Source organism: Neolamprologus brichardi, chromosome 2 (assembly GCF_056152115.1).
Source record: "Neolamprologus brichardi isolate AB-2024 chromosome 2, ASM5615211v1, whole genome shotgun sequence".
In the NCBI taxonomy this organism is placed as follows: domain Eukaryota; kingdom Metazoa; phylum Chordata; class Actinopteri; order Cichliformes; family Cichlidae; genus Neolamprologus; species Neolamprologus brichardi.
Genome location: NC_142105.1, coordinates 31,169,405 through 31,184,063, shown reverse-complemented (window position 1 = coordinate 31,184,063; position 14,659 = coordinate 31,169,405). Strand labels below are relative to the sequence as shown.

Sequence of the window (14,659 nt, the reverse complement as noted above, 5' to 3'; positions counted from 1 at the left end):
TTATGTTGGATCTTTTAAAAAATATTTTGGTGGTTTGGTTATCCTTTTTTTACTTTCATCCAGATAATTGATTCAGCGCTGCATATTTAACGTACGGATCTTCCAAAATCCTGCTGCTTTTGTTTGAGCTGCGCAAACATTCAGGTTGAAAACAACAGAAAAAGGTTTTACCGAAACAAAAGATAAGCCCTCAGCAAACGACAGCTTCTCCCTGGTGAAAGACTGCGGTCTAGGCTGCCTGATCTCCTGTGCGGCCCAGGAGATACTGTACAGAAACAATCAATAGCACTGAGCAAGCATCAGAGTTTTTATTATCTGCAAGGCCCTGACTCGATCCCCCACTGTAGTGACTAATCTAATTGGAGCCGACACAGACTCCCAAGCTGTGTGGTGCTGCCAAAGAATGAGAGAAGACAGAGATGTCAGGAAGATCTTCATAAATCAATAGTTAGTCACAGGCAATTTTATTTCCTTCCATCCATTCATACATCCACTCCGTTCATTTAAAACAGCGTTGTTAGGCTGCTTTACACACAAGTCATCACCTCAGTTGTAACATTTAAAACCATTGTTTCTATTTTCTCCTGCTCATGCTATAGTAAGCCTTGTCAATTGTCTGCAGCCATTCTGCTATTACACTAGAGTGAGACACTATGTGGAAAGAATGCCATTGGGGATATCATGCCCACAGACTGTTCACAAAGCTCAGCAACAGACTCGCATTTAGATGCATGACTCAGTGGGGGAAGTTCAGGTGCTAATGTTTTGGACTGAAGTTGGAATACCTATCAGTAACATTCCCTCAGGAAAAGTCTGGTGACTGCTGGTTCAAGCGGTCCAACTCTGGTGTGATTGAACCACTTTACTCACACACTCCTGCAGGAAAAAAAAATCGAGAAGCTCTTGTATTGAGTAGACAGTGTTAATTACTCAGGTGTGAATTATTCATCCTGTCAATGATTCTGTGAAATATAAATGCCCTCAGTCGATAGTTGCCAACACTTGAGAAGATTGCGGACTCCCTGTGGGGGGATTCCAGAGCCAGTGATGGTTTTGCATCTTTTATGCCAGACCACAAATTGACACTAGAGTTAAAACTTCAGCTGGCACGGTGAATCAGCACCCTTGACTGCACGCCATGACTGCATCATCTTGATTATTCTTTGAAAATATTGAATGATTATGAAAGGCGTGAGCACAAGTGGTAAAGATCCAATACTGCACAATATTTAGAGGTTTCGACTAACACTGAAATAGGAAACTTTGAGAGATTTTGAAGAGCTTTGAGTATCTTCTCTCTGAGTTAAGTGCATGTTTGGGGATCTGAAAGAGCCGTCACTAATTCAAGTTCAAACGCTAAAATTCACCATTGGTAACAACAGGTATTTAAAGGGCAAAACTCCCATTTCATCCACTAGAGCAGGGGGGTCTCGAACCTAAACTCTGGAGCCGTATGCATCTTATTTGCTTTGTGGAGCTTTGACAAAAAACTAGATGAATATGAATGATGGTAATAAACAGTCATTTATTTATAATCTCTATAAGTTACATTCTCAAACATAGTCATTTCATCTCAAATATTCAGATTTTCTTTGGCTTCTCTGTCTTGGTGTTGTTGGCTCGTGCCATTTGAAACAAAAAGAAAACCCTTTTAAAAACACACTTCATACATTCAGTAAATTAAACGTAATAAACAGGGCTAGCAACAGCCAGAGAAGATGAACATTTAGATGAGATATGAATTTATAGACCTGTGACTGACTGCATGATTTAGATTTGATGGTGTGTTTGTATTTTCTGTGAGATGTTTTGGGTTGTATGGCTGCTATCTTGACCATGTCTCTGCTGTAAAAGAGATTGAGAGCCCAGTGGGACTTTCTGGTAAAATTAAGTAATAATTTAAAGAATCCTCCTAGTCTGACATTAAAAGCATATTAGGTGAGAAAGTAAAAACAAGTTGTGACGGAAAAAGGTTTTTGATCATTAGATTTATGATGAAATGCTAAGAAACGTGATAAAGACGGACGAGTATTAATAGATCTGTGAAAGTGCGTCTTCAAAGCTTAACACGGTTTTTGTTGTCTGGCTCACATAGTAACAGCTTTTATTGTCCACAGAGTCACAGAATTTCCATTAAAACCGTTTTCTTGACAACTCTTCAATTAGGAGTTGGAAAAATCTTACTAGGAAAATTAGAAACATGTTCGAACATACACGGAAATACAGTATATAAGGCAAAAACATAGTTTGTAAACATTTGATTCGCTTGAATATATAGTAAATATTTATTTTGACCACCTTTATTCTTAAATGTAGCCTGAACTCTTCAACAAGCTTTCTTATCATTTCTTTAAGTAGACTTTGGGAAGAGTTTTCCAGGCTTCTTGAAGAACACTCAAAGCTCTTCTTCAGATATTGGCTTTTTTCAGTTCTGTATTACAATGATCCCACAATACTTCAATATATAATTATATTGAGGTCTTGGCTCTGTGGAGCCCAATCCATGACTGATAATGTTCCACTGTGTGTGTTTTTACTGCAGTTGGACTGTGTTTCAGATAATGAAGCAAAGGTTTTTGCTAATAAGATGCTTTCCACACTATGCTGCATTATTAGCCTGCCATAATTACATCAGTATAAATTTCTATGAGATAAAAAAAGTGTCATATTGTGATATCATTTTTGCAGCCTTTACATTTCCGAGTATCCACAACAACAAGAAAAGCCCAGGCATGTCTGAGAGCAAGAGCCATACATCAGCCTCCAATAACAATTTAATATTTAAATCAGCTTCAACAACTTCTGACAAAGCACAGTACTTTGCAAAAGTGTTGTTCCCCTAAAAGTGGAAAGAATAAGCTTTCACCACTTGAAGCAAAAATACTCCTTCAAGTACAACCTAGCGACAAAAGACTAGATACTATCAGCTGGTGACGTGTGGTGGACAATTGATAACATAATTTTTCCATAACAGTCCAAGGTTCTCATGTGACCCCCTGGGAAAATGAATTGTCTGCCTCTTCTATGTGAGTTATTAGTTCACATTTGGGTTGCACATCAATAGCTGCTAGTATCTAAGATTCATTCTGGTGCAGTTACATGATGGAAAAGCAGCACTTATATCTGATTTATACTTTGTCACTTCTATTCTACAGGGTGGGCCATTTATATGGATACACCGTAATAACATGGGAATGGTTGGTGGTATTAAAGTCCTGTTTGTGGCACATTAGTATATGTGAGGGGGCAAACTCCTCAAGATGGGTGGTGACCGTGGTGGCCATTTAGAAGTCGGCCATCTTGGATACAACTTTTGTTTTTTCAATAGGAAGAGGGGCATGTGACACATCAAACTTATTGGTAATGTCACAAGAAAAACAATGGTGTGCTTGGTTTCAACTAGAGATGGACCGATCCGATATTACGTATCGGTATCGGTCTGATACTGACCTAAATTACTGGATCGGATATCGGAGAGAAATAAAAAAATGTAATCCAATCCATTAAATATCAAAAGAGCACCTCACAAAACTTGCGACATGGCGTAACTCGGCTCATAACCGTAGCAAGTCGGAGCAATATGCATCACGTGATAGAGCGCTGTGGCGTCTGGTTGAGAAGTAAAGCAAGTGTGTAAGTTCATCTCTGAATGTTTGTAAAGCATTCCAGCGTTAAGCTTAACAACCGATATATGGAGCGACTGCCTCTATCTACCTACCTCCCTCTGTTACTTCAATCGTGAAACTGATTAATGATCAGCTGATCGGCTTTTCTGTCGTGAGTCCGTTTCTCTTGCTTGTTTTTGGCCCACTTTGCACCAGAAAGAGGAAACCAGCGGCTGAACAACAGCAGCACGTTTAACCTTGATAATCTGTTGTTAGAATTTATTTAATATTATTTTCTACACCAGGATCTTTTTCTACGCAGCTGAAGGCTGGTAACTGTGCAGGGGCGGATCTAGCAAAGTTTAGCCAGGGGGGCCGATAGGGCATTAACAGGGAAAAGGGGGGCACAAAGACATACTTTTCTTTCTTATTCTCATTTAAAATGTCTAGCTTTTAATAAATAATTATCTGAATCTTACACCCAAAGTTTTAATCTGATGTAAAATGTATAGAAGTCCATTACTGTATATAGTAACTATTAAGTCTAATATACCCTAGTAAGCTATAGTACTTTTTCCTTTGGGAAGGTACCATCTGTGCAGTCTGCAATTCTGTTGAAGAAAGATGTTGAATCTATTTAATATTTCTTGAAAAATAATTGATTTCTGTGCATTTTTTTTCACACTGCATCAAATTAAAGTTGATTACGTCGAGTAAGCATCATGAGGTGGGGGTCCCCATTTATAAATTTTTTTTCTGGGAGTTTGCAACCCTATTAGTTAGGTTGCTTACTCTTTAAAATACCAGAATAGGGAGGATGGAGTAGGTTTAAGTTTATTAGATTGATCAGTTTTGCTGAACTATGAAATATTTTGGGTGCAGTGTAGTTTTTTGCATACAGGTATAACAGAATAGCTTTAGTCGGGTTTTTTTTAACTTGAGTTTGAACTTATACAAAATGCAGCAAGATATAAAAAAAAAACAGTTTTATTGATTAAAAAACACACTATATCGGATTCATATCGGTATTGACCCATATCCAAATTTATGATATTGGTATCGGACATAAAAAAAGTGGTATCGTGCCATCTCTAGTTTCAACGTAACTTTATACTTTCGTGAGTTATTTACAAGTTTCTGACCACTTATAAAATGTGTTCAATGTGCTGCCCATTGTGTTGGATTGTCAATGCAACCCTCTTCTCCCACTCTTCACACACTGATAGCAACACCACAGGAGAAATGCCAGCACAGGCATCCAGTATCCGTAGTTTCAGGTGCTGCACATCTCGTATCTTCACACCATAGACAATTGCCTTCAGATGACCCCAAAGATAAAAGTCTAAGGGGGTCAGATCGGGAGACCTTGGGGGCCATTCAACTGGCCCACGACGACCAACCTGGCACCCATAATGTGGTGGGGCACCATCTTGCTGGAAAAACTCAGGGAACGTGCCAGCTTCAGTGCATAAAGACGGAAACACATCATCATGTAGCAATTTCAAATATCCAGTGGCCTTGAGGTTTCCATTGATGAAGAATGGACCCACTATTGTTGTACCCCATATACCACACCAAACCATCACTTTTGTTGTTCCAACAGTCTTGGAGGGATCTAGCCAATGTGGGTTAGTGTCAGACCAATAGCGGTGGTTTTGTTTGTTAACTTCACCATTCACATAAAAGTTTGCCTCATCACTGAACGAAATCTTCTGCGTGAACTGAGGGTCCTGTTCCAATTTTTGTTTTGCCCATTCTGCAAATGCTGTGCGCCGATCTGTGTCATCCTCGTTGAGATGCTGCAGTAGCTGGAGTTTGTAAGGGTGCCATTTGTGAGTAGCTAATATCCGCCGAAGGGATGTTCAACTAATGCCACTCTCCAGTGACATGCGGCGAGTGCTACGCTGTGTGCTCTTGCTGAATGAAGCTAGGACAGCCACTGATGTTTCTTCATTAGTGACAGTTTTCTTGCGTCCACATTTTGGCAAATCCAACACTGAACCAGTTTCATGAAACTTAGCAAGCAGTTTGCTAACTGTAGTATTGGAGATGGGTGGTCTCGTAGGGTGTCTTGCATTGAAATCTGCTGCAATGACCCGCTTACTGCGTTCACCAGATATCAACACAATTTCGATCCGCTCCTCACATGTTAACCTCCTCGACATGTCAATGGCTGTGAACAAAGAGAAACTTGTAAATAACTCATGAAAGAATAAAGTTACGTTGAAACCAAGCACACCATTGTTTTTCTTGTGACATTACCAATAAGTTTGATGTGTCACATGGCCCTCTTCCTATTGAAAAAACAAAAGTTGTATCCAAGATGGCCGACTTCTAAATGGCCCACCCTGTATTATAATACTGATGCTGCTCTCTGGCACTTTGTCTCAATAAAGTCACACTTTGAATGAGGAAGTGTGTCATCAATGACAGCAGCTTATTGGAAAATGATGGAAAATACCCCTTATTTATTTACACTTATAAATGCTGTTCTTCAATTTTTCTTCTCCTTCATCATCAGTAATATAATTTTATTAAAGTTTCTGGGAATGTAATGGTATAATTAGGACCTATACAGCTTTCTCCTATGCAAGCAACATATGGTGGCATATTTCTAATTGCATCAAAGCACTAGCACTGGAGACTAAAACCATGAAAGATAATGATTTGAACCAAAAATGATGAACTTGGATTCATAGCTCCCTAAGACCTGTGCCCACTGTTTTTTTCACTCCACTTCTTAAGTAATCTGGCAAACCTCAACCTTTCCCGCCTTTCCGTACACTCCCTTTTCACCAGCCACCCTTCCACTGAGACCATTTCTGATGTGGTTTCAGTGAACAGTAGATGGATCAATGGAGCCCAGATGCATCTCTCAGGTCCTGTGTCAGGCCTTTATTGGATTTTTTCCTATTTGTCAAGGACATGACTTTGTGATACTGTTTGTCTGCTGTAGATAACTTTGTTTTGTTTGTTTGGTTTTTGTCACTTAAAAAAAATTACAAGCAAGCCTCGCTTATTGGAAGCACAAGAGACTTTTGTACAGTACTGTAGATTCTTCTTTTCCGTTATTTTCACTGCATTATTTATGTATTTATTTATTTATTTTGAAGAATTGAGTTAAAAAATAATACATTTAAAACTGTTTTTCCAAAAAAAAGTGATTTAATTCCATGTTTTACATTATACGGCCTTCACACATGTGTAGTATTATGATGTTTCTTAGACTCCTTTCTGCAGTGAAGTATCGTCGTAAACCCTGTCGCCTACCTCCCTTACTGAGGTGTGTGGACGCCATCTTGTGGCGCAAAGTTTGAAGTACACTTGGTAAATTAATTTCTGTGGTCTGGCCACCAACAAGTCCTGGCGAGTTTTCTGAAAACGACACACAATATTGGACGAATTTTATTTCTACCTCTGTTAGGCAAATTAAATAACTGCTTATGCGTAACTGTATATAGACGAACTGGGAGAGATTTTAATGCCATGTACATGTTAATAACACATTTTTAAATGGACTGACTTACAAATAATTAATGGACAAATCAACCTTATGGCATGATTTTAGCACAACAATGGGTAAAATGCTATAATTTTGCACAAAGGTAATATTAGCTCAGGCTTATGACTGAGAGCTGGAGCCTGAAAATTGTCCTTGGAGCAAAGGCTAAAAACCAGGACATAAGTCATTGCAGCTGACTGGTTTCAGTTTACCATTTTCAGAACCCCTGTTTCCTTAATGTAAGTAATCAGTTAAATTTCTCACAGTTCTTCCATTTATAAATGACTATCCTTGTATTCAGGAGGAAATACCTAGTGTCTTTTGTGCCAGTGGATGTCGACACTCTAGTTTTTCCCCTGACATACTGTTTTTTTTTTCTGAACAAACATTCGATTAATTGTTGGTGCACATGTGCAAACACAGATTGTACTTTGGAGTAGAAGTCGAGAGTGTTTCTGTCAGGATGGCAGAGAAATTTGGAATGGGACTCGTTTCTGTGTCTTTGCTGCATTTTCTGCTTTTAAATGTTCGGCTGGGTTCTGGAGGTATTGTGACATTTTAGTGATGCTCTTTAACTTTAGGTACATTTTCGTTTTGCGGACTTCTTAGCAGCATTTACTTTAAGAAGTTTTTGCTTTTGACTTACGAAATGAACCAGTGGATAAACACAAACTAGCTTTCTCTTATTCCTTTGCTCTAGCTCCGGCTCCATCTGCGGATGAAGTGTTTCTGTCCGGTCAATCAGCTGACAGCATTTTGCGCAGACACAAACGTTACAACACTGGACTGTTTGAGGAGTTTCTGCAGGGAAACCTGGAGAGAGAGTGTATAGAGGAATTATGCGACCTAGAAGAGGCGAGGGAGACATTCGAGAATGATGAAAAGACAGTGAGTATTCACTTACTTTGATTTTATTTGGCTTTGCTGGCTGCACCGATCACTGACTTTACTCTGTATTGTAGATGGAATTTTGGGCAGGATATACAGGTAAGAGTGTGCTTAATAAATGATTGAATGTGAGCATCTTTTTAGGTAAACTACTTATCGGTCCTAGTTTTAAAACTTAAACACTAAAGGTTTGTCTTTTATCTTGTAACATTACCATGTATTTCTTAGATATTCTTTATGTATATTTATGCATGTTTTTCTGTAAATGCAAAATATAATGAAATATTTTCACCTCCCTGATTTTTTAGATTTTTGTATATTTGTCACACTTACGTGTTTCAGTACATCAAACAAATTTTAATGTTAGACAAAGATAACCCAAGAAATACAAAATGTATTTTGTATTAAAAGAAAATATTTATTTTTTTATTTTTATTTATTAAGAGGAAAAAATACTATCTAAACCTAAATACTATCTAAAGAAGAAGTCATACCCACCCCCTCTTTAAACACATTTTGGAAAGCTGGGTTCAATTTCACTAAGCATACCCAGGCCTGATGACTGCCAGACGTCAATAATTCTCTATCTGCCAAGCTCAAGTAGGCTAAAAGAACACATCCCAATCTAACCCTTTCAAAAGCATTACAAAGCCAATTTAAGGCTTTAGGGCTCTGGTAAAGCACCGTGAGAACCATTATCCAGAATTAGAAAAACTTTGTGGCCAGCCTACCAAAATTACTCCAAGAGCACATTGGCAACTCATCCAGTAGGTCACAAAAGAACCCAGAACAACATCTAAAGATCTGCAGACATCACTTGCTTCCGTTAAGGTCAGAGTTCAACAATAAGAAAGAGGCCTCTGTGTGCAAACTACCTCTGTGGGAGAGTTCCAAGGTTAATATGAAAAAACAACACAAAAGCTCATCTCCCATTTATTTTATTCTGTGGACAGATGAGACAAAAGCTGGAAGGTTTGCGTCTCCATCTGGCATAAAGCTAAAACATAATTTCTTAAAAAGAACAGTCAAACAGTTAAACATGCTGGTGGTTGTGTGAAGGTCTGGGGTTGCTTTGCTTCAGGACCTGGATGATTCATGCTGGGAAAAACCTCCATTATAGCTGAATTAAGACTATTTTCTGTGAAGAAAAGTGGGCCAAAATACCTCCGAGTGATGTTAAAGAACCTTATCAAAGGTTTGACAGTAATTCTAAGGGTGCCCTGAGCAGCTATTAGGTTAAGGGGCCAATTACTTTTTTACTCCTTTAATATTTATGTATAATATATAATGATAATATAATATAAAATTTAAAAAAATAATATAAATCAATATATGTAATATATAATATCAAATTAATTTCAAGTTCTCCGTTTGGATTTCCTCAGATGGTAATCAGTGTATGTCAGGGCCATGCCTGAACCAGGGGTCATGTAAAGACATCCTGGGCTCCTACACCTGCACATGTGCATCTGGCTTCACTGGGAGCAACTGTGAGATTGGTGAGTGAATGCCATGTGACTGGATATACAAACTGTAATCAGACAAAATTGGTTTTGTAGTGACATTTCCTACATTTTGGGACAATCTGATATCAGCAGTGATCAGATCAAAGGCTCAAAGGATAAACAAGCAGATGCATTTCAGTCTTCTTCTTCTTTCTAAATTAAATCAGTGTCTCGCATTCAGCATCGCTCTGGTTTTAGGTTCCAAAATTAGGTTGTTGGCTATTTTAGATATTCTAAAAGCAGCATCCCACAGACCTGGATTTACCTGAATTTTATTTCACTTTTCAAAACAGATGGTCTGTCTTAAAATGGCTATGTCAAATGGCTATGTGAATCCCTATTTAAAGATAAAAACAAAAATTTAATTTGTTCATACTCGCTATTATAAATTAGCCACTAGACATCCATTATTGATGTAAATTATAGAGAGGAATTCACAGCTATTGTTCTGATTTAAGATGCATTTTAAGAAAGAAGTTAGGAAGAAAATATGAGGCGACAGAGTTGGTGGATGTCTAAAGTTTTATTCCCTCCACAACAGGTCAAAACTCAGGGAAATAGTTACTAATAGTTACTAGGGCTGCCACAAACGATTATTTTGATAGTCGACTAGTCACCGATTATTTTTGCGATTAGTCACTAATCAGATCATCATCCATTGGACGTAAAACCTACAGCTTATTGCACCAGCAGCATCTGCTCTTATATAACTATCATTAGCTTACAGCTTGAAGTGTTCAAGGTATGTGCTAACTAAAAATAAAGAAAAGATGATAGTTTATTAAATTTTAATGAAGTTTGCAGATTGTTTCGGTGAAGTTTAATAAACTCCTTGCTATCTAAAATATAACAGGACACCAGAGTATATTCTCGAGCATCTCACACTTCTGATAATCAGTTGTCTGCTTGACGTTTATTCAGCTGTGCAAAAACTATAAATTTGATCTCAGCCAAACCGATTTACTCAGGAACAAATAAAATACTAAAAAAAAAAGCCAAACAATAACATTTTGAAGTTATCTAAGTGACTTATGTATGTTTAACCTGAGTAGCAAAAGACGGCGGTGGGTTTGAAAACGATTTGCCGGGAGTCCGGTGTTCTCACGGCTCTAGCAAGCCTTGCCCCCGGCTAGCTATCGAGCTAGTGGGTAACAGACGTCTCCGAAAACGTCGGAGCGCTTTTGAAAATATGTGGTGTCTTGATAAACTGAGCAGATATTTGAGGTTTACACAGCTACATTCTCGCCTGAAAATATGTTAAACGTTTATTTTGTGACCCAGAAAGAATAATAAGAGTAACATTAAAACTAATTAGCTGCCGCCATTGTTGGAAACTGAGCTGGGCTGCGCTATGAATTCTGGGACAGAGCTTCTTCTTCTTCGAGGTTTAACGGCAGCTGGCATCCTTGTACATGCAGTGCTGCCATCTTCTGTTTCAGTCCGTTATTACACTCTGAAATCCTACTACTTATTCCTGCGTCTTTTGTGATCTTACAAAGCTTCAAACGACGCGTTGACTATTAAATCAGTCGTCGACGATTTTGATAGTCGACATAATCATGACTAGTCGACTAATCGTGGCAGCCCTAATAGTTACTAGTTACTAAACTAAAAAGATTAATCAGAAACATGAATTCTCATTTCTGCTTTGAACACATTTCTGCTCAGAATGTGGCCTGGCGCTGAAAGCACATTTAGAAAGGTTTTATTTAAAATGTAGTATTAGCAAGTGAATAACAACATACGAAACCTATTTCAGTGATTATATAAAATATTAAATATTATTGTGTTACAAAACACACTTCTATATGATATGGTAACAACATGTATATATATTCATTAAGAGGATTGTTTTGAATTAATTACGTTTTGCTTTTGTTTTGTTTTTTTCTCCTCAGTTATAGCAAAAAGATGCGATGTGAACAATGGAGACTGTACGCACTTCTGTCACTCATTAGGAGTCTTTAGAGCAAAATGCTCCTGTGCTGCAGGATACAGACTGATGCAGGATGGTGTCAGCTGTGAAGCAGAAGGTATCAGCTTATTCCTGTTATATTCAATATCATATTAATGACTTTATATCAATCCTCTTTTCTCACATCACCAGTTGAATTTCCATGTGGCACAACTGCCCTGACAGCACAGAGTGGATCTGTGCTCCACTATGATAATGCAAACACCACTTCACTGACCAACACGAACACTACTCCATACCCTCCCTCAACTCCAGCCCCTACCACAGTATCGTTTATGGACACAAGAAATAGACTAAAGAAACTCCCCCTGTGGGTATACAGTGACACTGAGGCCTCCACTGAGGAGCCAATAACGCCTTATAAACGTATCGTTGGAGGTGAAGTGGTTCTACCGGGAGAGATCCCATGGCAGGTACTGTAATGCCACGAAGCAGACATACCCAATGCAATTTAAGCAGTTTGCTACAGGAAGTACATACAGGAAGGAAACTCTGGTAGTGGCTAATTCTCAGCTCGGGTCTTCTCTCTTTTTCAGGTAGCCTTGGTAGCACATCCCAGTGGTCATATATTCTGTGGGGGATCCATTCTGAGCGAACACTGGGTTATCACTGCTGCTCATTGCCTGATAGAGGCACGAGGCTCCTTCTTCGTCAGAGTGGGTAAGGCTGACATACAATAAAATGGCGCTGTTTAGAGTATTACTGCGTCTACTCAACTTAACAGCTACCAGAAAACAAATGAATATTAACTATTTGTGATAACTGGCTCTCCTGTTTCTGGTTTCAACAAGATTACAAGATTTCATCCTTTTCCTTTTTTGTGATAGCAGCTAGGGATGCACCGATACCCGATACCGGTATCGGTACCGATACCCAATACCGATACCGGTATCGGCCTCGATACCACATTTTCTAAAGTACTCGTACTCGTTAAAAGTCCCCCGATACCGGGGACCGATACCACGGTCTGAGACCTGTCTATGTTTGAGCAGCATGTAAGGGGTTAATCACAGGCGCCGAGTGCCCGCCCCCAGGCCCCGAGTGCCCGCCCCCAGGCCCCGGCTGCAGCTCAGAGCTGAGAGAAGGGCAGGCGAGACAAGTCAGCCGTGTGGAACTATTTCAAAGTGAACGAAGACGCGAAAACAAAGGCGGACTGCAAATTGTGCTCAGTGAAATTGTCCAGAGGAGGCTCTAAAGGTAGCGCATTTAACACAAGTAATTTAATCAAGCACCAAAATCCCAACACGACAACGCGTACAAAGAGTTTACCCACGCTTATTTACCCACGCTTATGTGTGTCCGAGCACGAACTCCCTGACTATCTCACCGCTCACCAATGGGCTCTTATGGAGACGACTGTTGCCATCCTCGCCCCCTTTGAGGAACTAACTAAAAAAGTGAGCAGCTACGACGCACTAGCCTCTGATGTCATCCCAGCTGTGACTGTGCTAGTGAGACTTCTAAACAGAGAAACAGATGAACAAATTTAAAATTAAATTTTGTTTTTTATAATTATTTATTCTGTAATATGTTGCATACAACATGCTTTTCATTTTAAATAAATGTTCTTAATTCCAAACTAGTCCCTTGTTGTTGTTGTTTTTGTTAAATTATAGGACTAAAGCTGTTACCTGTAAATTTAAATCATGTTTTTATTAAGTGCTCGGTATCGGCGAGTACTGAAATGCAAGTACTCGTACTCGTTTCCAAAAAAGTGGTATCGGTGCATCCCTAATAGCAGCCTGAGCACCTTTGGATCTTGGACCAGTGACCAGAACATTACTTTAGTTTTTATTTTTTAATGGAGCCTTTTACCATTCCCTGAGCTATTAATTAAATTATCAATAAATGAACATATAATAATAAAGAAAATAAGTGGGGTGACAGCCCTAGTGTAGTTTTATGGATCAGATTTTGATTTTTAAAAGTTAATTTCTTGCACTTGGAAGAGGAAGTTATTTCATGCATTGTGTTGTGAAGTACATTTAAAAAACAATTCAACAAGATATGATATCTTTGATTATAGGGGAGAATAACATCAACATCGACGAAGGCACGGAGCAGAATCATGATGTGAAGGAGAAGCGCATTCACCCACGCTACAATGCCACTCTAAGCTTATACAACCATGACGTCGCCCTCCTCTATCTCAAAAGCCCCATCACCTTCTCCAAGGTAGTGCGACCCATCTGCATAGGGCCCATGACGTTCATCGAGGCCTTAGTGAAGGATTCCTCCCCAGCTACAGTCAGCGGCTGGGGCAGAACACGCTTCCTTGGAGCCACGGCCAAGACGCTGCAGAAAGTCGAGGTTCCCTTCACAGATCGCACAGAGTGCACGCAGAGCAGCAGCCAAAGGATCACCCCTGTCATGTTTTGTGCAGGATACTATAATGAGGCCAAAGATGCCTGTCAGGGCGACAGTGGAGGCCCTCACGCAAACAGTATTCATAATACGTGGTTCCTCACAGGCATCGTAAGCTGGGGGGAAGAATGTGCAAAACAAGGGAAATATGGCGTGTACACCCGGATCTCTCTTTATTACAAGTGGATAAACCATGTTATGGGGGTAACTAAACACAGGATGGCATTTGATTATGAAAACCCTGACCCATAAAAATAAATAAGTATTGAAACATTCAAACCCACTTCAGGTTGAAAAACTGCAAGCTGCTTTTTAACTGCAAGAATTTGGCATGCAAATGAAGTCATATAAATACGAGCACAGCTTGTAGATGTTGTAAAGAAAGCGGATATTTAAAGTTTTTTTTAAAGGAGTGAAAATTATTAGACTACAAAAATTCTAGCGTTCAATTCAACAACAGAAGCACAATAAGCTGTAAAAATGCACGTGTAAAGAGAAATACATGAATATGCTTAAGTAGTGTTGAGACCTATGATTTAATATGCTCTTTCATACTATGCAAATAAATATAAGAGAAAATACCAGTTCATCTGCCCATGTCAGAACATCACTTACATGTTATGTGAATGAATTTGATGAGAAAGATGAATAAAACGAAAATCTGTAAAGCCAAACATCAAATGAAATTTGACCAAAAGCTCAACAAAAAGAGAAAATTCTGCAGTTTTATTATTTAAGACAGCTGCTACTGAAACAAGACAGAAATAATAGATTAAATCAGGGTGAATGACAAAGAGTGGGCTTAGTTGTGAGCCACCAT

At 39.0% G+C, this 14,659-nt stretch overlaps 1 protein-coding gene across 1 annotated transcript; it reads left to right on the top strand.

The window, feature by feature from the left end:
- The first annotated feature begins 7,516 nt into the window (after nucleotides 1-7,516).
- f9a (coagulation factor IXa) lies at nucleotides 7,517-14,644 on the top strand. Its single transcript, XM_087851101.1, has 8 exons — nucleotides 7,517-7,652; nucleotides 7,808-7,995; nucleotides 8,070-8,094; nucleotides 9,381-9,494; nucleotides 11,399-11,533; nucleotides 11,608-11,888; nucleotides 12,012-12,135; nucleotides 13,502-14,644. Exons 1-8 carry the CDS (start codon nucleotides 7,517-7,519, stop codon nucleotides 14,089-14,091), a joined length of 1,593 nt encoding a protein of 530 aa, XP_087707227.1. The 3' UTR covers nucleotides 14,092-14,644.
- Nucleotides 14,645-14,659: the final 15 nt, after the last annotated feature.